The sequence below is a fragment of the Giraffa tippelskirchi genome, chromosome 8 (genome assembly GCF_054371585.1).
Source record: "Giraffa tippelskirchi isolate mGirTip1 chromosome 8, T2T-mGirTip1v1.2.pri, whole genome shotgun sequence".
Classification (NCBI taxonomy): domain Eukaryota; kingdom Metazoa; phylum Chordata; class Mammalia; order Artiodactyla; family Giraffidae; genus Giraffa; species Giraffa tippelskirchi.
In genome coordinates this window covers 105581757-105603852 of record NC_137282.1, presented here as the reverse complement: position 1 = coordinate 105603852, position 22096 = coordinate 105581757, and the positions used below count along the sequence as shown (strand labels likewise).

Below are 22096 nucleotides of genomic sequence, written 5' to 3'. Positions count from 1 at the left end.
GGAGAAGAAAAATCCACTCCTGGTGAGGATAGATAAGAAAAAACAAACCATGAAAATTGCTGGCAGTCATCTATGAGCTAGGAAGGAAGCATGCCCTGGGATGAAGGAGAAACTGGGTCCCTGGGTCAACACTGAAACTCTTGGTTAACCCTTGCCAGAAGCCGGGACTTTTTAGTTACATTAGCTGGTAAATTTCCTTTATTTTTTTCAGCCATTTTCAGTTAGGTTTTCTTCTATTACTTATCCCAGTTGATAAACTCATCTGTGGACAATGCCATGTCTAAACAAATACTTTCTTCTTAAGTGAATTAACTCAAATGTTCAACATTCTTTCCCTTGTAGTTAAAGCATGCTTTTGTTAAACTATCCTTATTTGATAACACTTTCAGACATCTTCCGAAAACACTCCCAAAAAAGATTTCCAGAGACTAATTTCTGAGCAAGCAGGGTAAATTTGCACGGTCACTGCACAAGAGTATTTCTCCTCAAGACGATATAGACAATAGGCATCAGAGCAATCAATCGCTCCATTCTCACTTCACCCTCTTTCCTGGCCTTTCCTCTCTAGACCAGTGGTCCCCACCTCTAGCACTAGGAACATACTGGGTTGACAAGTCTTTGTTGAGGGGGGTGGTTTCCCATACACTGCAGAATGTTTAGCAACAACTCTGTCCTCTCTATACCCACTAAATGAGACGAGAAATCCACCTCCCAGGAACTGTGACAATCAAAAATCTCTCTAGACACTGTCACATGTTCCCTGGGGGACAATATCACCTCTGGTTGAGAACCACTGCTCTAGACCAATAGTTAGTTCTAATGTACAGAGACCTTCATTGTTTTATGACAAATGCCTCCCCAAGCGTTTCCTGAATCACAATCTTTCCAGGCCTTGTGGTCCTCTCCTAGACCAGACATGAACATGTAATCCTTGTCTGGTCATGCTCTTCCTCCTCTCTTCTCTGCCTATGCTGAGCCTGAGCTCTCCACTGCAGGTCTTCTTTCCAGAAGAAATGCAGCTAGTCCTCTCTGACTTCAGCTTGAAATCATTACCTGAGCTGCTCCCTGAACCACCCACCCACCCATTTCTCTTGGGCTTCTCTGAGGGGATGTTTGCTTATCCGTGGTCACTTATTCCACAACTCAGTCTACCACAGCTGGGTTACTCATCTCCTCCATCAGTGTATCAGGGGTGACAATTCCATCTCAGTCTCTCCCACACTGCATTGATTGACACACTATTCTCCCTAATCTATCCTTAAGACTCAAGTTATGTTATAACCACTGGAAATTTTTTCATAGCTTCTCAAATTGCTCTAAAGATTTAATGCATTCCAATAAAAATCTCAGCTGGCTTTTGGGGGCAGAAAATGATAAGCTGATTCCAAAACTAAAGAATTTAGAATGGTCCAAACAATTTTGAAGAAAAAAAAAAAACCATACCTGGATGACTAACACTATCTGATATCTGAACTTACTATAAAGCTAAAATAATCCAATCACTGGAGACACTGATATAAGACAAACAAGACATGAAACAGAATAGAAAGTCTGTAGATAGACACCCATATATGGACAACCAATTTTCAACCAAACTACAAAGAAATTCAGTGGAGAGGGGAAAGAGAACGGTCTGTTCAACAAATGGTGCTCAAACAGTTAGATACCTGTATGCAAGAACTTAAAACTTCAATCCATACTTCACCCACACACAAAAATTATCTCAAAATGGATCATAGACATAAACATCTAAAATTTTAAATCTAAAATTATAAATTTTATGGAAAAAGGAGAGAAAACTTTTGTGACCCTGAAACAGGCAAAGATGGCTTAGATGCAAAAAACCATAACCACTTAAAGAACACACTGATAAATTTGACTTCATCAAAACTAAAAAATTGTGCTCTTTAATAGATGTTGTAAAGCAATTGAAACCATAAGCCAGAAGAAAATCTACCAATCATGTATAGCAGCTTTACTTATAATGGCCCCAAACTACACGTGACCCAAATGGCTATCAGCAAGTGGATGGACAATCAAACTATGCTGTACCCACCAACAGGATATTACTTAGAAATAAAAAGCAATGAACTATTAACATACACTGCAAAAGAACTGAATCTCAAAATAATTACACTGAGTGAAAGAAACCAGACAAAAAAGAGTAAAAACACTATTGTTCCATTTATTTAAAATTTTAGGAAATGCAAACTAATCTTTACGAATGGAAAATATTAGTAACTGTCTGATTCGGCATGTTGAGGGAGGAGGAGGGAGCACTTACAGACCTGTAAGAGGAAACTCCTGGAGGAGATGGATATTTCATTACCTTGACTGTGGAGCTGGTTTCACAGGAGTGTCTGTATATATGTGTGCATGAGATTGTGTACTTTAAGTATAATTTATGATATGTCAATTATGGGTCAATGAAGACTTTTTTAAAGGGAGGGGGAAGCACTGTTTGCTGCTGGGGAAATATTAACCCACAATTATGGGTCAATGAAGATTTTTTTTTTTTTTAGGGGGAGGGGGAAGCATGCTACATACTGTGAGCATGTACGGTTATGCTGCTCTTGTTGCTTAGTCACTAAGTCATGTCTGACTCTCTTGTAACCTCATCGACTGTAGCCCGCCAGGCTCATTCTGTCCATGGGATTTCCCAGGCAAGTATACTAGAGTGGGTTGCCATTTCCTTCTCCAGGGGATCTTCCTGATCCAGGGATCAAACCCATGTCTCTTCGTTGGCCATGGATTCTTCACCACTGAGCCACCAGGGAATCCAGGGGAGCCTAAATTGGTTCATGCTACATGGGATTTAATGAGAGGAAGTGGTTTTGTCTCATTGTGTTTTCAATTATGCTGTGGTTTAATACAATTAGAATTTACAATTCCTGGTACTTAACATAAAACAGCCGAGGTGATGTTAAACAGTAAATAAAAGGTCCATGGATGAAAAGAAACTACACAGAGCCTTGAGGAATACCAATCTAAATTACGTTTGCTTTAATTCTCCTTTTAAGGATTTTCCCAGATCACCACCATCATCACCACCCCCTGCTACGGTCTTAAGGATGTGGTCTAACCAACATTTTCCAGCAAAAAAAAAAAAAGTGGGATAGAGCTAAGTGACTTGAATTCTCAAAGATAAAAATTAAGTAACATGCTTTTTGATGACAGTACTTTTCCCTGTGATTCTACCAGAATCAACTTCATTTAAATACAAATTGGTAATACCTTAGAATCTCACTAAAAAAACCACCAATGTTCCCCTAAGACATAAAACCATATACTGATCTATTAATTTCATTTCCATATTTGATGTCAAGTGCATTTTAAAAATATACTCCACAGCTTCCAAAGGCTTCTTTAATCCACTAGGACTGGTCTTAGCATTTAATTTATCCTAAACCTAAAAAAGCTTCTGCTTATTCTCCCAGATAATCAATTCTTGATTTGTTAAGATACTAAACACTATGTTTTACAACCTGAAATATCAAACCCCTGGTGAACTCACTCATGTGCCCTGCACAGAGCGAATCCTCTCAGCAAGAGGCCAAGGGGAGCCCAGGGGAGCAGACCACGGCCTCCCCTAGACCTGATGTCAGCCCAGGGTCACCACTGACCCTGCAGTAAACAACATTTGTCCCACAGTAGTGACACAAGCATGCAGAGGGTGTCATGAAAACTCCCTCCTCAGTTTTTGAAAAACACAAATAAATGCAAAAGACAACCTCTTCCTGAGTAAAAGCACAACCACCACCACCAAGAACAGTAGAGTCAGCACTGGAAAATCTGTTTAGTAAGAGCTCAGCAATCAGGGCTAATGTCACCCCAAGGTTAATCTCACTGATCTGTAGGACATAGCAGAAATCAAAAATCATTTCTTCCCGCACAATAAAAAGCACAATGCCTAGGCCAAATTAATACTTTCTAATAGAGGAAGAACATTTTCACCTAAGCATCTACAAAATAGGCAAATATTTCTTGAAAGATTATAGTTCTAGGAAAGAGGCATTTAAAAATCCTTTCCTTCAATATATTAGGCTTATTTAAATTTATTATCGTTAGAATTTATATGCTTTAAAAAAACATCAAAATTTACCCTTTCAGACTAGGCACTCATTTCCACATGCCAATAAAATTTATAGAATATGCTTAATAAATCTTTCCTCTCATGTAATTGCATTTGCAGAACTCTCTGCATACAATTTCCTTATGTTAGGAATGGTAGCTTTTGCTACCTGGGTGATGTCAGAGGTAAAGCAGAGCCCAGAAGGCCACTGGAAAGAGAGGTGTACAGGTCCTGGCATGTCTTAGGTTTCAACACAGAAGCATGGAAAAGTCCTCATCCTTATCCCAGAAGAGATGGCTTTATATAAAAGCATGTTCAAAGACAAGGCCTGTGTATGCAGATGAAAGAGATGACCCCCAGAACGCTCAGAGGTTGAGGCCTTTACTGCAGAAAAGCAGAGAGGGAAATCTTAAGCTATTTCTCACCCAGTCGCTTACGTCTGACAGTCATTTGCCACAAAGAGTCAAAGAGCAGGAAGTCTAATTCCCAGGAGTCAGAATGGCAGAGGAAAATGGAGTGATTCTAAAGAGAAACGCTATACGAGCAAATGGATACGACCAATGGTTCCCCACAGAGGGTCCGACTTACTACAGCAACAGGGTCAGGAGAACAATACAGAATTCAGCTGCCCCAGTCACACAGCTCCCTGGATGATGGACATTTGGGAGCTGCCATGTCCCACCAGTGGCATCACGCCCCTCTAGTCCCATCACTAGTCTGAGTTAACTCAGTATCCTGGTAGTGCTGGAATGTGACTTAACGTTTTCCTTTTGGTTGCAGTTTCAGGTGTAAACTCTCTTCTTTTTAATGGAGTATAACTGCTTCACCATTTTGTGTTAGGGTCTGCTGTACAACAAAGTGAATCAGCTACATGCACACATATTTAAGAAGAGTTTGAGGCTACACTTTCCACAATGTTCAAAGAAACCATGACAAGCACAGTTAAGTCAAGTGTTCTCTGTCAAATCTGCCTCTCCTGTATTGCAGGAGGATTCTTTACCAGCTGAGCCACAAGGGGAGCCCACGCTGAAAAGAAGTGTTCAACAAAAAAGTCTCCAAATTCCTGTCTGATTCAGGCTTGCTAAAAAATCATCCTAGTAAATTTGAAAGAGAACTCATCCTCATGCCTTTGGACATCCAGAAGCCGACTTTGCATGCCGCGTACCCTGCAGTCCCCTAAGAACAGCAGTTCTCAGCCAAGTATGGCATTTTAGATTGACCCACAGAATGGGGTGAAAGGTCACAAGCCCCCTCCCCTATTCTCTCTTTCTCAGCACCCAACACACATACACACAGGTTTTGATTTGCACCCCCAAGTGCATTTAGAAATGTGCACATGTATTTTGATAAACCTCCCTAGGTGACCCAACTCTCCCTCCCCTGGAGCAAAGCTAAGGTTTTCCTAATAATTTTGCAAAGGTGGGAAGATCAATCCTGCATTGTTTCTATCTCCCAAGTCTCCTCCCCCAACCCCCTCACAGAAGATAAATGCAGGCGTTATAAGGGATGCTGCAAATACATACCAAATACCAAACTGGCTATTCGATGAATACATAAATGCAATTGACATTCTTTCACAGTCTGAAATCCTCTCTTTACTCTCAGGATATATTATACCATTCTCTTTTTATATAAACATGCCACTTTAAATGCTAATTCAGATGCAACACTCAATTTTTTCTTCATTTTGTTTCTAGGTTTCTAACATTCAAAATGACACTGGACTTCCAATCGGCTTCAACAATAGTTAGTTTGAATTTTTGCTTCTATATTTGTGGGGGTGGGAGGGAAGAAAGTACTAAGAGGAAAACTAAATTCATTTTAAAACTTATCCAAATACTGTTTACATGCCCTTTATTTTGCTTGAATTAAGCCCTTTTCCTCTCTTTCAGAAAATCTTGCCTTCACCTTGCTGAAAATCTCATAAATCTAATTCGACTCAGTTGTAAAAGCAGGGTGATTCCCTCTCCTTGGATTCTAGAAACAACCTCATTTTACTCAAACTACTTTTCCTAACAGCTCGTCAAGGCAGTAGGTTCTGGCTGAAATACAACTGGCCTGAACATAAGTCTTCTTTTTAAAAAATACACAGACCTACATATGCCAATGACATCAACCTGAGTCTATCCAATTATATAGAAGGCCACTTTCTTTCTTGTATCAAAATGAGGAATTTCAATCTAAGAAATAAAGCAAGACCCCTAAATATGGACCTTTAATTTGTGAACTTTCAAAAATGTGAAAGTGGCCCTGTGTGCCAGCTGTTGTACTACTGTGCTTTTCAAGGTTGCTGCTACTGCTGCTAAGTCGCTTCAGTCGTGTCCGACTCTGTGCGACCCCATAGACGGCAGCCCATCAGGCTCCGCTGTCCCTGGGATTCTCCAGGCAAGAATACTGGAGTGGGTTGCCATTTCCTTCTCCAGTGCATGAAAGGGCAAAGGGAAAGTGAAGTCGCTCAGTCGTGTCTGACTCCTAGCGATCCCATGGACTGTAGCCTACCCGGCTCCTCCATCCATAGGATTTTCCAGGCAAGAGTACTGGAGTGGGGTGCCATTGGGTAGTATACTGTAAAATTAAAAATGTATTATTTTTTTGTGTTTGTTTTTTCATGTATTATTTGTGTGAAAACTATTATAAATCTATTACAGTGTGGTACTATATAGCCAGTTGTGTTAGTTGGGTGCCTAGGCTAACTTTGTTGGACTTAGGAACAAATCGGAGTTACGAACATGCTCTCAGGCTAGAATTCATTCATATGTAGGGGACTTACTGTGTCCTAATCCAGTGCACCCAGTTCAACCTATCTACTGTGAGACAAGCTGTCTTCTAAGTCCAATAGGCCCAGCTCCACCCAGAAGCTTCCAATAACTTTCAGGGTCTTTTGCCTTTGTTGTCCTAACCTCTCTAATAACACACTCTCTCTCTGCTGCTCACTCTGGTCTTCTATCTCATACCTAAACATCCTTTCCTGCCCCTGCCCAAGAGATACAACATGGGAAAGACGTGAAATAAGCTTATCACCTTTTTCATGTACTTTTTAACATGTTGCAAAATGGTTCTTGACAGCACCTCACCTATCTAGTTTTGTCCCTTGTCAGTCCACCAAAAGCACCCCATTAGTGACTCATCTGCTGTGCTAAACACAGAGACACCCTGCCCAAAGGTATGTTCATTTCAGTGAGATCCCTCCAGAGAGAAAACACCTTTAAAATCCAACTGAATGAATTTCAGTTCTTTCAGATCCAACTGGATGGATGTCTGGCACTATGATAAATGTGTTTAAGATGCCTGTCTTCTTCGTGGACAGGAAAATGAATTTCCTAGCAGACCTGAAACTATGTTATGCCAGCAGCACCTTGCCCTATTTATTCCATGACCAATCCTACTAGACTTCAACTATTCCAGAATAACAATGAAAGGAAAGGAGGAATGGAGAAGGGACAAAACTCTATGGAGAGAATAGTGTTGTTGCTAGATCGAGAAATTAAAACTAAGCCAAGAAGACACTTAAGTTGCTTTCAGTAATTTCAGTACTCCCAGCAATTCCTCAGCATGCAGGAAACATACTTTTCCAGGTCTTATGTGCACAGGAGGAGCTGCTTTCTGCTTTGAGTTTCTACTGCTAGATGTGTGGGGCCAAAAGAACATAAAGCCAAGAAACTAACTCACCAAGAGTCGGTTGCTGTTTCAACTAAAATAAAGTGGTAACTACACACAGCCTGCTCCTCTCTCTAGGGAATTCCATGAAAAAAAAGAAGCAGCCCTTTATCCTGTAGGGCTATTTATTCGATCAATTAACAAAACATGATAGAGTCCTTTACAATTAAAGGGGACCGTGGTTTTGCTCTGAACCATCCATCAGCTCACACCTTGGGCTTTTACCCTTTTCCCACTTTCCCTGTCTGAAAACAAACATCACACAGAGAGGTTTATCACTCAGCACTGTCGTTTTAGTACTTACGTTCAAAAGACTAGTTAAGGGACCCACCAGACTATTAACCTTTCAATAAATATGGACAGTTTAGATTCACTGTTATTGGAAATTCTACAACTTAAATGCTGTTAACATCTTGAATCTGGAATTTGCTCTAGTTTAGTCATCCTACTGGGTGTCTAGTATTTCACTGCATGACTATCTCAAGATAGGATATATAGCTTTTGACAAATAGCTAAGAGGAAGGGGAGCAGAGAGTATGGCAACTTCTGTTCCAAGGACAAAGAGAAGGAACAATCTAGAAGAATCTGGGAAAATGGCTACTCTTTGTAAGAAGAAGGCAACTAGCTAAAATCAACCCTACAGGGAGCCCGAATAGAGATGGGATTTGGGGTCTGGAAGTCAGTAAAGGGCTGGAAGAACTTCTGTTAAATTGATCTGGGGTCACTTGGTTATTAAGTAATATCAGGTCTAGAAACAATTTCCCTTAACCCCTCTTTCTGATGACATTCGCACTGTTAAAAACAGAAAAGTCACAGTCATTGTCTTCACAATCTTTTAAAACACATGAGAAACATGGACCTCAAGCTAGTCCTGGAGAAAATGATCGTGAATTACATATTATTGGCAATCTGTATTCCTTTTTTTCTAGACAGAATATAGTTTGCTTTTTTGTCCTTTTCAATTAGTAATAAAAAGAAAAGCCTATTTCTATTCTATTCTCTTTTATTTGTAAAAGCTTTAACTTTTATATAATATATATATATATGCTTTATATCACACATATGTTTTGATCACTTGATTCCAGACAAGCAATATCTATAAGGTTACTTAAAACAATATTAAACTTTTAAAAATCTGATAAATCTATGTGTCTGAATGATGAAAATGCATTTTAAAAATATTATCCTTCCATGCACACAGATTAGAAGTTGCAGATGTAACAAAACCAGGTGCCTTCTTTCAAAAGTACAGCTTTTCTGAAGGTACATCCCCTCTGAAAAATTCAATCACATGCCCAGGTACCACAGACAACATGGAATACATCCCATTGCATAGTTGCTTGCTGTTGACACAGAAAGACAACTCAACAGAAGAGCAGGATGAAATCCTCAATCTTTCTGGGAGAAGTAATAAAAGCCTTGAAAGCATTTGTGCAGTAAATAAACTGAGGAAATGCTAACAGGTTTAATGATCAGGTACCACGATGTGGGCTAGCACCAATACCTAATAAAAACACACATGTGCTTGTCTTCATTAGATTTGTATTGAAAACTCAGAGTGGCATTACATCCCAGAACATCAATGTCATAAGTCATTAATTCTTTGAGGAATACTTGTATTTAATAGAAAATTAAAAAATAGAATGTTTCTTATTTGCTTTACTTGCAATTATTAATTTTTTCAAAGTTCACTAAAAACATGGTAGATTTATGTTGATATATATATGATGCTTTATTTACATAATTTGATCAATAGATCAGCTGATTTTTATTAGGAGGGGATTTTTAACTGACTTATATATAATTTTATCTTTCTCTTACTAAGTATTCAAAGCATGTAATCCGAACAAACTAATGTCATCATTCTTTTTATTTCTGTTAAAGATTCCGTTCTCTCAAGTAAAGAAATTTAAATATTTTCCTAGGTATTTCCCCCACCAACTGATGGCTATCAGCTAATATAATCAGATTTGAGATTTATACAAGTGCAAAAGGAGATATGGCCTTTCAATAAGTATGAGGAGTCTACTTTGTTAATTAACATTATCATAATAATAATTTATAGGAAACATACTAACAGAAAAAAGTACCACCTTTATAAAGGCTAAAAGGAAGATTTGATTAGACTTCTAAAGTTTTTAAATAAAGTATAAAAGACAAGCCTAAGATACCTTAAGGATTAAAAAAATTATGAGAGAAAGAGATTTTTATCTATAAATATATTTTATGTAGATATTTCTGTTTTTCTTGTTCCTTATTTCTCATCATGATGGGAAATATCAAAAAGTTTGAACTTCTATCAGTCTAGGCAGAAGAGTCCTAATCATTATGCAGAAGAATGGAGGTTTTTGATTCTAAGGGCATTTTCTATGATAAACTATTAGGCTATCAACCTGTAGCATCCAGAGATACAAGCTGGGAGCCAGTGAAAATTTATTCAGGCATATTTTCCAAGAATAATGATCCAGTATCCTCCTGGCAGCTAAAAAAGTAGAGATCAAAATGGATAGTATTGAAATGTTCACGGCTGATGAAGTTTTGGTTCCTAGATGCAAAGACTGAAATTTTCAAAACTTACAGGCACTACATACATTTCTAATTCTCCAAGTTGGGATTTGCATAAACTTATCTTAAATGTTATACTTATTTTTTTTAAAAAGGACATTGCCCCATCCATTAAATTCAACATAAATCAGACACCAAATCCAAATATTTCTAGACCAGCCCTTATACAGTACTAGTTGAGAGTAAATTGACCTTAGTGCATTATTAAAGGCAATTAATTTTATTCCACAACTTGATAATGAAAAAAAACTATGATTTGTGCAAATATACTATTAGCCTTAAAAATAAAAGGTTGAAACACATAATAAAGAAATCAAGTCAATGTTCGCAAATTTGCTATTTTACTATAAGAGCATTATATGAATCAACTCAGTAAGGTCTAGATCTAGTAGAAAGGTTAGCGGATGAAAAGTCTTCATCAATTCAAAGGCAAAAGTATATCATTTACTCTGCAAAAATTCATAGTATAAAGAACAATCATGGGATTCTAAATCATGTCGAAAAGCACTAATTCTTTAGCCAGATCAATTTAAACTATCTGCAGACCAAATAATGTTTTTGCTTGATTACATAATATAATTTTTAAATTCAAGATTATCACAGGAATAATGCATTTTGGCTGACAGTATGCGTGAGGAACAAACCCTGGAAATTTTCTTCAAGTTATTTTGAAATCATTAATTCTGACATTTATAAATAAGTGCAAAGCTTTGTCTTTTCTTAATTCAGTTGATTATCATTAATCTTTTGACTGCCATTGAAAATCTAACAAGTCAGAGAATAATGACATTACACACTGTATCCCAAAATACCAATGAATCAATAAGGAAACTAAATTATTCTACTTACAGACTTCCTCTTCTGGGGAGACTCAGCTCCTTCTGCAAAAGAAAAAACAAAACATGTATATGAGATGCTGCCTTAACCTTAGACTACTAGGACACCAAACAGGTAACATAAAATGTATCTTCCTTGTTGTGCTTGATTTGGCATTTTCTATACTGAAAAGATTTTAGTGCAATTATTTTATGCTGAATCCCTTCTTACATTGTTCCTTTTATACACTGTGTTTAAGGTTCAAACACAGATTACCTAAATTCCAGAGCAGAAAAGACATCAATCCTTCCAAAGCAATGACAGTCAAGTACTGAGTTGAGCTACATGACACTATAATTGAGGGTAAGGGAAATCTGAGCAAAGAACTTAACCAAAGAGGAAATAGGGGGAGGAGGGGAAATTCTGCAGGATTATAATTAAGTGAAAGGTGAAATGAAAAGGGAGTTAAATCAGACTATTTGCCCCCAACAGAAATAAACTCACGCAAAACGTTGTGTCTACCCAAGATCATAATTTTAAAAAGAAACACAGCAAAAGGTTTCCTTCCAGTGTTATTTCTTAAAGCAAATGTGATTTATGATTTAGGATATTTTTTAAAGTAGGTTAATGAACCTCTAAAAAGGTAACCAGACAGCAACAACAATTAATAGATTCCTTTATAGTTTCAAAGGATGCTCTCACACTTATCTCAAATTAAGATCATTATCTACTTTCCATGGAGTGTCTATGGGAAAACAAAACAAAACAACCCAGCAAACAAGCCAAACAAACCAATAAAAGGGATACAGAAATACTTCCACCCACTAATGGAGCTTTCAGAAGCCTGGGCATTCGAGAATGATTACTTGATGACGATAACTAAAGAATAGGAAGCAATGAGTCATCTGGCTATTTTAACTCAAAATTTGAAAGGCTTGCCTAAATTTGGGGCTTCATTCCCATAATTATCATTTATTTTTTGCCCGCCTAGAGTTCAAGCATCATTTTCTGAAAGGCGCTTCCCCTTCAGCTTCAAACTCACCTTTCCTGCTCCCTGTTTTTATTGGATCCTTAAATGTTTGTCATGGGCTGTGGCCTCCCATCTTACTTCTAAACCATGCAATTTACTTCAGCACAGCTTACCCAAAAAAAAAAAAAAAAAGGATTTGAGAGTAGCAGCCCAGAGGAGGATCCTACCTTAAACAGAACTTAATTAAAGTTATTACTTTACTCTCTTATTAATGGGAAAATATATTTTGATATAGAGTTATAATAATCAGATGATTAATTGCAAGAAAAAAAAACAAAACAGTTTTAGGGACAGAGTATTTTCTTCCTGTTCCCAATAGCTAACCATTTTCTTCTCAAGGGCTGCAGGGTTCAGTGGCGGGATATTTTTTGTTGTTTTGAGTTTTTCTTTAATCCTTCATTAGCCCCAAGAAATTACAGTGTTTGCTGAACTTAGCCCCCTGATTCCAAAACATAAATACACCTTTATTTACTAAAGCCTCTAATGAGAAAAGAAGAGTCTCTGACCAAGATAGTTTTCTTTGGAAACTGAAATGTAAATAGAACAACCAATGAATAATTTTCCATACGTGTGTCTTGGCTTATGACAAGCACTGAGAAATCTGTTTCGTATTTAGGTTAAAAAGAAAAAGAAAAAAGAACTCCCTAGAAGTAATCATTCACCAGAGAGTTGCTTTTAAAAAGAAATTACTGATCTGAAAAGGCATACATACATATAACTGAATCACTGTGCTGTACACCTGAAATTGGCACACCATGGCAAAGCAACTGTGCTTCCCTAAATAAAGAGAAAGAAATCCCTGAGACCTACTATTCAGCAAAAGGCCTAGAGCTTAATTAAACAAATAAATACTTCTGTTTAGTAAGCTCATCTGACAGCAGCTTTAAAAGAAAAGGAGGGGCACCCGAGGTGTTATAATTAATAACAGAAAAGAAGTCAGATGTTGTTTCAAGTCTGTAGGTAAACAGATCACTCAGAAGATAAGAGGGGAAGGGCCAAATAAATGATCCCCAAATAGTTCAATCAATCATATTCCACCAAATGACCCAACCGAAAGCTGGTTGCTTTGCTCTGAGAAAAAAACTGCTGAAATGGCAAGATAAGGGATACAAAGCCAACTCTGCTTTTAATCAGAAAGTCTTTCCAACAGCTCCAGAATTATGAGTTCTAAACAAGAAGAAAGGTCACAGTGGCAAACCCCGCACTGCTGCTCCTGGGACGGCAGCCGAGGCTGCAGGCAGAGGGGCAGGGGACATTTAATAGGCCACTGTCAACTGACTTGCAGGGTCCGCGCTAACCAAGCTGAGGAGCTAATCCACCTGATGACTTGAATGTCAGGCACGGAACTGGAAACTCAATTTGGTAGCAAATTGGAATCAGATGTGACGGTAATAAAGTGAGAGAAATGAATGTGCTGTGGCCAAGACCTTGTGAACAATGGCTGCAAAAGCCTGCAAATACCAGGAAGACTGAGATACTGCAGATGGAGCCAGGAGGGGCGGTGGTCCTGCCTTGCAGGACCACACGCTGATGAACCTGAGCTGGTTGGATGCAAATGAGCAACATTAGGCACTTACTGCCCCAACCCCAGTGATACTGCCATGAAATCTTTGAACTATTCTTTTTAACGGATAGGCCAGTTATGATTTAAAAAAGAAAGGAGATGTCCATAGATTGTGTTACAAATAAGATATCCCCTCCTTCAAGAGGTGGGGCTTAATTCTCTTTCCCTGGAAAGGGGCTGTACTTAGTGCATATGTGCTAAGTCGCTTCAGTCATGTTCAACTCCTCGTGACCCTATGGACTGGAGCCCTCCAGGTTCCTCTGTCCACGGGGATTCTCCAGGCCAAAATACTGGAGTGGGTTGCTATGCCCTTCTCCAGGGGATCTTCCCAATCCAGGGATCGAACTAGTGTTAGTGTCTCTTACATCTCCTGCATTGGCAGGTGGGTTCTTTTACCACCACTAGCATCACCTAGGAAGCCCCTGGACTTAGTGATTCCCTTCCAAAAAGAAAGCAGGGAAAGCAGCAACTTTTCAGTGGATAAACCTGACAACCACCATCCAAACCAAACAACGTTAATCATACCAACGATAGGCACAGATATCATGTGCCCCTGATATGATGTGATGGGAAGGACTTCACCTCTGTGGCATTCTCTCCCAAAATCCTGAGCTCCAGTTTCATTTTAGAACAACAAAACAAAACAAAACACCAGGGAAACCCAAACTTAGGGTCATTCTATAGAACATCTTCAAAACTGTCAGGGTTGTGAAAAACAAGGAACAACTGGGAAACTGTCACAGATCAGAGAAGACTCAGGATAAACAATGACTAAAGGCAATGTTGGATCCTAGACTAGATTTTGACTCATTAAAAAGGACATTAGTGGAAAACCTGGTGATAGCCAAATAAAGTGTGTAGTTTAGTTAATAGTAATGTATAAATGTCAATTTCACAATTTTGACAAGTGTATTAAGGTTACATAAGATGTTAACACTAGTGGAAACTGAGGGAAGGGTGTGCAAAAATTCAACTACCTTGCAACTTTTCTACACATCTCAAATAATTTCAAAAAATTTTTAAAGTTCTCTAAAAGGAGAAGGCAATGGAAACCCCACTCCGGTACTCTTGCCTGGAGAATCCTGTGGACTGGGGAGCCTGGAGGGCTGCAGTCCATGGGGTCGCTACGAGTCGGACACGACTGAGCGATTTCACTTTCACTTTCCACTTCCATGCATTGGAGAAGGAAATGGCGGCCCACTCCAGTGTTCTTGCCTGGAGAATCCCAGGGACAGGGGAGCCTGGTGGGCTGCTGTCTATGGGGTCGCACAGAGTTGGACACGACTGAAGCGACTTAGCAGCAGTAGCAGCAGCAAAAGGAGGAGAGAGAAGTAGGGAGAAAGAAAAACTCTGTGTGTGTGTGTGTGTGTGTGTGTGTGTGTGTGTGTGTGTATTTTAGAGCAGTGGTCCGTAACATTTTTGGCACCAGCAACTGATTATGTGGAAGATAATTCTTCCATGGACTGGGTGTCCAGGGCGGGAGAGGGGTGGTTTTGGATGATTCAAGTACATTACATTTACTGGGCATTTTATTTCTAATCTAATGCTGCTGCTGATTTAACAGGAGGTACCAGTCTCTGGAAGTTAGGGACATCTAAGTTAGAGCATGGAATGTATGAACTAATAAATACTGAAATATTCTAAGCTTACTATAAGGCCATATTTAATCCAGTATTTTAGAAGGTTATAGAATAGTCTAAATGAGAGAAGATTGTGACTTGGACCATCAGTGGAGATGGTCAGAGTCAGGCTTGAGATATGTTTTCATAGAAGTTACGAAAGAACTGGATGTGGAAGATGGAAGAGAAAGCCAGAAAGAGTCAAAGTTCTTGGCCTGATCAAGTGGAGTTTGAGGGAACATTTCAGTCTGGATATGTCACATTCAAGATGTCTGTGAGAATAACAAAGAGAAACTTCCAAAGAGGTGGTTGGACAAATGAATCTAGGGTTCAGGAAAGAGATCAGGGCTGGAAATAGACTTTGAAATCATTAATGTATAAGGAGGTATGTAAAACCATGGCCTGGAAGAGATAGGAGAAGAGAGGACAGACAGACAAGGAGAAGAGGCACACACACATGTAAGTATTCCTACAGGGCCACTTCAAATCTACAAGTGGGGAGAAGTTTGCTACGTGGTACTTGCTGCTAAATGATGCGCTAAACTATGCAAACCCTGAAACCACACAAACCGAAAGAGGCTAGCAAGCAAAAATACTACTGGGTAGATACCAGCTCTCACACAAGACGGCTTCACAGACAAGGTCTGAAAATGGGCAGGAACTAGGAAATGAACCCCCAGAGAACATGATCACCTCTGGGGAACAGCCCTGTTAGGACACCTCTGCTGCTCAAAGCTCAGCTCAGCTTCCCTCTGGGAAGGACCTTCGACAGGTCCCAGCACCTTCCTCTCAGCACTCGGGCAGACACTCCCCATGAGTGTCCCATTCCTGGTGGGTGTCAGCGTGATGCACCTGGGGCCCTGCCCTTACTGCCCAGGGAGCAGGAACAAGGAAACACTGGCTCCCTTCCTGAGCACAGGAGGAGGTGGGGCCAGCTCCACCAGGCTTCACATCCCAGGAGGTCCTCCAAAAGGGAAGAGGATTTGGAACTCGGTAACCCACCCTCCCCCCACCCCTAACAGAAAACCAAAATCCTGCAAACAAACAGAACCCTGCTAGCCAGCATACACCACTTCCTCACTATTTTCCAGAAACGATTAGATTTAAAGTTCCCATACTCCTCCATATCATCGTCCCTTAATTAGTCATCAGTGGCCTCACCCTGTCATCAAGGGTGACTCCCGACTACTCTGCACTGACAGACAAACCATTAATTTAGGGAGAGAGTTTAAAGAGCCAAGATGTGCACGGCAGCGTATCAGGCACTGTTAGGGACACATAAGGAGAAAGCAAAACAGATTTAAAAGCTACTTGGGGAAACACACATACACAGGACAAAAGAGATACCACCAGGTGCAAGAGTATGCAGTATAATTTGAATGAGTAAATGGTAACAGGGGAGAGAAAATAAAAGGGGATGAGATAATTCAGCTCAAGCAGTGGTTCTGAATTCAGCCTGGCTACCCATCAGTGTCACCCAGGGAGCTTTGACAAATATGGATGTCTGAACACCACCCTGGGGATGGAGAGAGAGTTGTTTGTATATGTTGTTTCATGAGGCTGGCACTTCTAAGTACCCTTAAGGGCACATTAGTTGGATTTTTTTTTTTTTTTAATGGAGTACTACTTTTCTAGCTGTCATTATAGTAGTGAAGTTTGAGGTTTTTATTGTTATTTCCTTTCCAAGCGGGAAGCACAGTAGGGCAAGGAAGGATGCCCCAAGTGGAACTCTTCCTACCCAATGGGGTGTAAATTTAACTAGGGTATAGGCTCAGCCAGGGATTGGCTCTTTTAAAGGAAGGTTTTCAGCCCCATTTTTCTGAGCTCCATTTTTACTTGTGAAGGTAGAAGCAGAGGACAGAAGAATCCACACCATGCCACAGAACCAGATCTTACATGAAAGGCTTGGTTCTGAAACTCAGTTATACTCAAAAGTGGCTCACGTTCAAACCACCCTTGAAAAATCCAGTGAATTGCCCATAAAGTACACAGCTCTCTGCATACAAACTGTAGAATAAAGCTGGAAAAGCAGCAGGTAGAAATCTACAGAGATGCCTGGACTTTTAAACCATCCAACCTGTAAAATACCACTGAAATACCACTCACAGTGAGCATGCGAGTTGGGTGGAGAATCTTAAAGGATTTCCCTTTCTTGCAGGCTTTATTTCATTCTATTTCTGTATTTATAACCATAGTGCACTTTAACATATTTATTTGTGGCAGTAGACTTCAACAAAATAAACCATAAAAGGCACACTAAAATGCTTGCTTGGTTTTCGTGTAAATTTTACTTGATCACAACCACATGCTCACTTTCTCTGACAAAACACAAGTAACTACCGCCTTCCTTTCTGAGTTAGCTTTTTCTGCCTTGAACTGAAATCAACGGTCATGGTCCTCAAGACCTGGCATTCACCTCCTATGCCTTTCCATATACCAGTTCCTGAGTCACAATATGGGTGTCTGGCTCTTTGGGTTTTGTAAGATCCTATAAAAAACGGAGTCTATGAGTTTCCTAACAAATTCACTTGGCTGTTTGGTGCAACACTCCAGCCTTCCCGTGAAGTGTCCAGAGACGAGCGATTGCCCAGAACTGCAAAGCCAGGAGATGGTGGACGCAAAATCTGAACCTGCATTATTCAGCCCCAATTTTCGCCTACATTCCAAGGGGAAAGTGCCAGAAAGCAGGTCAAAGTGGTGATGTGAGCAAAGGCGGGGAGGGGGGTCTGAATGAGTACATCAGCAGAGAGGGTTGGCTTTAATAAAAAATAAATAAATAAAATGTTTTTTAAGAAGAGGGCAGCTTTTTGTTTTAAAAGGAAGAAAAGTATAGGTAAGAACAGATACCTTTTAAACAACAAAGGAAAACTGAAGCAATTTACTTACAGTCCTGTAATTTCAGAAACAGAAGGCAAAATCTCCTGCCAAAGGTGAAAACAAGGGACACATGTAGGGATTAAAGAAAGCAAAATGTTTTTTGTTTTTTGTTTTTTGTTTTTATCCATTGAACACTTTTTAGTAAAGGCTGATGAGGCAAGTACTGGGGTAAAAGGACTTGGCTTGCTTTAGAATATAGTGTGGAAAAGCCTGGAATAGAGTTTTTTTCAAAATATGCAGCAGTACCAAGGGAGGGGGGTGATCAGTTTTCTTTAAGGCGAGTCAAGATGGTTTCTTGCCCAGTGATGTTTCCCATCATTAATAAAAACAAAATCTGGTGGAACTGACACTATTCTCAACCGTCAGGCTTAGCTCAGGTTAGGTTAAAGTGATGACAAAGTTCAGCATTTGGACCAAGAAGCACAAGCTGGAATCAAGATTGCCGGGAGAAATATCAATAACCTCAGATATGCAGATGACACCACCCTTATGGCAGAAAGCGAAGAAGAACTAAAGAGCCTCTCGATGAAAGTGAAAGACGAGAGTGAAAAAGTTGGCTTAAAGCTCAACATTCAGAAAACTAAGATCATAGCATCTGGTCCCATCACTTCATGGGAAATAGATGGGGAAACAGTGGAAACAGTGTCAGACTTTATTTTGGGGGGCTCCAAAATCACTGCTGATGGTGATTGCAGCCATGAAATTAAAAGGCGCTTACTCCTTGGAAGGAAGGTTATGACCAACCTAGATAGCATATTTAAAGGCAGAAACATTACTCTGACAACAAAGGTCCATCTAGTCAAGGCTATGGTTTTTCCAGTGGTCATGTATGGATGTGAGAGTTGGACGGTGAAGAAAGCTGAGTGCCGCAGAATTGATGCTTTTGAACTGTGGTGTTGGAGAAGACTCTTGAGAGTCCCTTGGACTGCAAGAAGATCCAACCAGTCTATCCTAAAGGAGATCAGTCCTGTTTGTTCATTGGAAGGACTGATGTTGAAGCTGAAACTCCAATATTTTGGCCACCTCATGCGAAGAGTTGACTCATTGGAAAAGACCCTGATGCTGGGAAAGATTGAAGGCAGGAGGAGAAGGGGACGACAGAGGATGAGACAGTTGGATGGCCTCACCGACTCGATGGACATGAGTTTGAGTAAATTCCGGGAGTTGGTGATGGACAGGGAGGCCTGGCGTGCTGCGATTCATGGGGTCGCAAAGAGTCGGACACGACTGAGCGACTGAACTGAGGTGAATTGGTTCAAAGATAGCATCTGATTCAATCTGGGAAAATAAGATGCCAAATAATGTGTGCTCTGGGCTCCTGGGAAAGATCTCTTTCCCTTTTCCAAAAGAGCTAGCAAGAAAGGAGGAGCGTTAATCCCAAGACACTAACAACAGCTGCAGGGTAGAAGGTGACAGAGAAGAAAGACAGGTAGAAACTGGGTCTTGGGTGATTTCTTTGAATTAATGGATCCAGTCTTGCCTCTACCTGAATTTCTCAGTCATGGGAGCCAATCAAGTCCCTTCATTGTTTAAACCAGTTTAACTTGCTGTTTCTGCTCCTTGCAAATCAAATATTCCCAAGTGATGCAATACTTAAGCCTGGCCTTTCTTCAGAGGCATCTGGGAGTTGGCTAGGCAGCCTCAGGAGTGGGTGAGGAAAGGGGCATTCCAGAAGAAGGAATGGATGCAGCAAAGCAGGGTGGGGTGAAACAGCATATAGCTCTTAGTAAACTTGGAAAGGCCGGAACAGAAAGTAGAAAGAAAAAAACAACAGGACGTGAGTACGGAGGCAGGCACAGGGAAAACCATAGGATTTTAGGAGAGTCTGTCTTTATCCTATAGGCAATGAGGAATTCACAGAACATTTTAGGTAGAATAAGATGGTTAACTTTGCATGTCTAAAAGGATCACTCTGGTAACAGGGGGTAAATGAGTTACACAGGAAAGTAACTCAGAGGCTTATTCATTTATCCAGGAAGCAAAGCTCAGTGGCAGAACCAAGAAAAGAAAACAGTGGGGAAAGAGAGGAGGGGCAGATTCAAGAGAGAAATGTGTGTCCAGGATCTATGGGAGCTGAAAAGAAGTGCATAACTTCTGGGAAAGTTTAGAATATTTAGGAGCTAAGTCAGTAAAGAATCCACCTTCAGTGTAGGAGACGCAGGAGATGTGGGTTCAATCTGTGGGTAGAAAAGATACCTTGGAGTAGGAAATGGCAACCCATTCCAGTATTCTTGCCTGGGAAATACCATGCACAGAGAAGCCTGATGGGCTACAGTCCATGGGGCCTCAGAGAGTCAGATAGGACTGGGCAACTAAATCACTACCAAGGGCACGGCACCATCCAGAGATGAAAGAAGAGCACCATTCAAAAGTTAAATCATGAAATCTGAATGTGGATAAGGGGATGCAAAACCATTTTATTTAGACCAGAGGGTCCCTGATGGGAGAGAATGTGAGAGAGATTTGCAAAGTAAAATTAGAGCAAAGGTCAGGTCTTCAGAATTCTTTTTTTTTTTTTTTTAATGTGGACCATTTTTTTAAGTCTTTATTGAATTTGTTACAATATAGCTTCCGTATTATGCTTTGACTTTTTGGCCAAAAGTCATGTGGAATCTTAGTTTGAACCCGCACCCCCTGCATTGGAAGAAAAGTCTTAACCACTAGACTACAAAGGAAGTCCCCCCAAGTCTTTCTTGCATGAAAGTTAAATATCATTAATTACAACCCCCCTTTCCACTTTAAATTTTTTACACAACTGGTGGTAATTGTATTTCTTTACTAAGCCCGTCTTTATCTATCTAGTCACAGTTCCTAATGTTGACTGCATGGTGATATACATTATCTTCTTTAATTTTCATTATTATTTTCATTTTGCAGAACTGAGGCACAGACCAATAAGTAGTGACACAAGGTCACAGAGCTGGTAAATGGCTTAGCTTGTCTTTGAACCCACATCAGTCTGAGTCCAGTACAGTTTTAATTACTTTTTATCACCAAGTAAGATTTGGTGTATTTGTACTAGGGACGCCTCTTCCCGCCAGGGATACCCACCCCCCCAAGTAGGCTATATTGAGTTGCATTCATAGTTGATAACACAGTGGCAATTACTCTTAGAAAAAAGTATTACAGCACAGCTTTGCAGCTCTTTCTAAGCAAATTTCACACTTAAAGTATTTTTATAGACTCTGGTTTTATTTGAAGCAAAGCTTTGCAAACACATTACTTTTAACACAGACCTTTTAAAATAGAAAAAGCGTAACAAGTCAAATTATTGGTTAATCCCAAGTAAATGAGCAAACGAAACAAGCTTCCTTTACAGCCAATTACTAGGGTTTTGATGCTTCCTAACATGTTACACCCTTGATATCAAAAAATCACGCTTGAGAATCTCACATTTATATACATACCTCCTTCCAATTCAGTATGATATAAGGGAAATCTGCTTCTTGAGTTTCCACATTTCTGCAAAGTCTCCTGAGTAGCAGGGATCGAACCCTAGTAGTAGCTAGTATTAATAACATCTCCAGTTGATTGAGTGCTTACTATATACTAAGTGAAGTGAATTTATTTCCTCAAGGTTAGGAGCTTCCAGCCCACAGTCATACAGTACTTTCTGGGCTCATTATCTTCTTAAAGAACAAAATACTGTCTCTTTCAAGCAAAAGTGTGCCATCTTTGAAATTAAAGAAATTTGTCTTGATCAAATTAGAGGAGCCACAGCCCTTTGCAACAAAAGAAGCGAAACAAGAAAACGGATATTAGATCAACCAAACTTTGTGTTAAACAGAAATTCTTATTTAAGCTCATTGTATACTTCATAGTGATTAAATGAACAGGATCTAGATTCAAATATATCTATGTTCTAATATAAGTCAATGCTGGAAAACATCCTTGGA

The 22096-nt window shown here is 39.8% G+C and overlaps 1 protein-coding gene across 4 annotated transcripts in view; it reads right to left on the bottom strand.

Moving 5' to 3' along the window:
* The window catches only part of MAST4 (microtubule associated serine/threonine kinase family member 4), a 603242-nt gene that overhangs the window by 281834 nt on the left and 299312 nt on the right, over positions 1–22096 (bottom strand). For all 4 annotated transcript variants that reach the window (XM_081518402.1, XM_081518403.1, XM_081518404.1 and 1 more), the window contains one exon: positions 11144–11175. In XM_081518402.1, coding sequence (XP_081374528.1) covers positions 11144–11175 — 32 coding nt within the window. The remainder of the gene's footprint in view (positions 1–11143; positions 11176–22096) is intronic.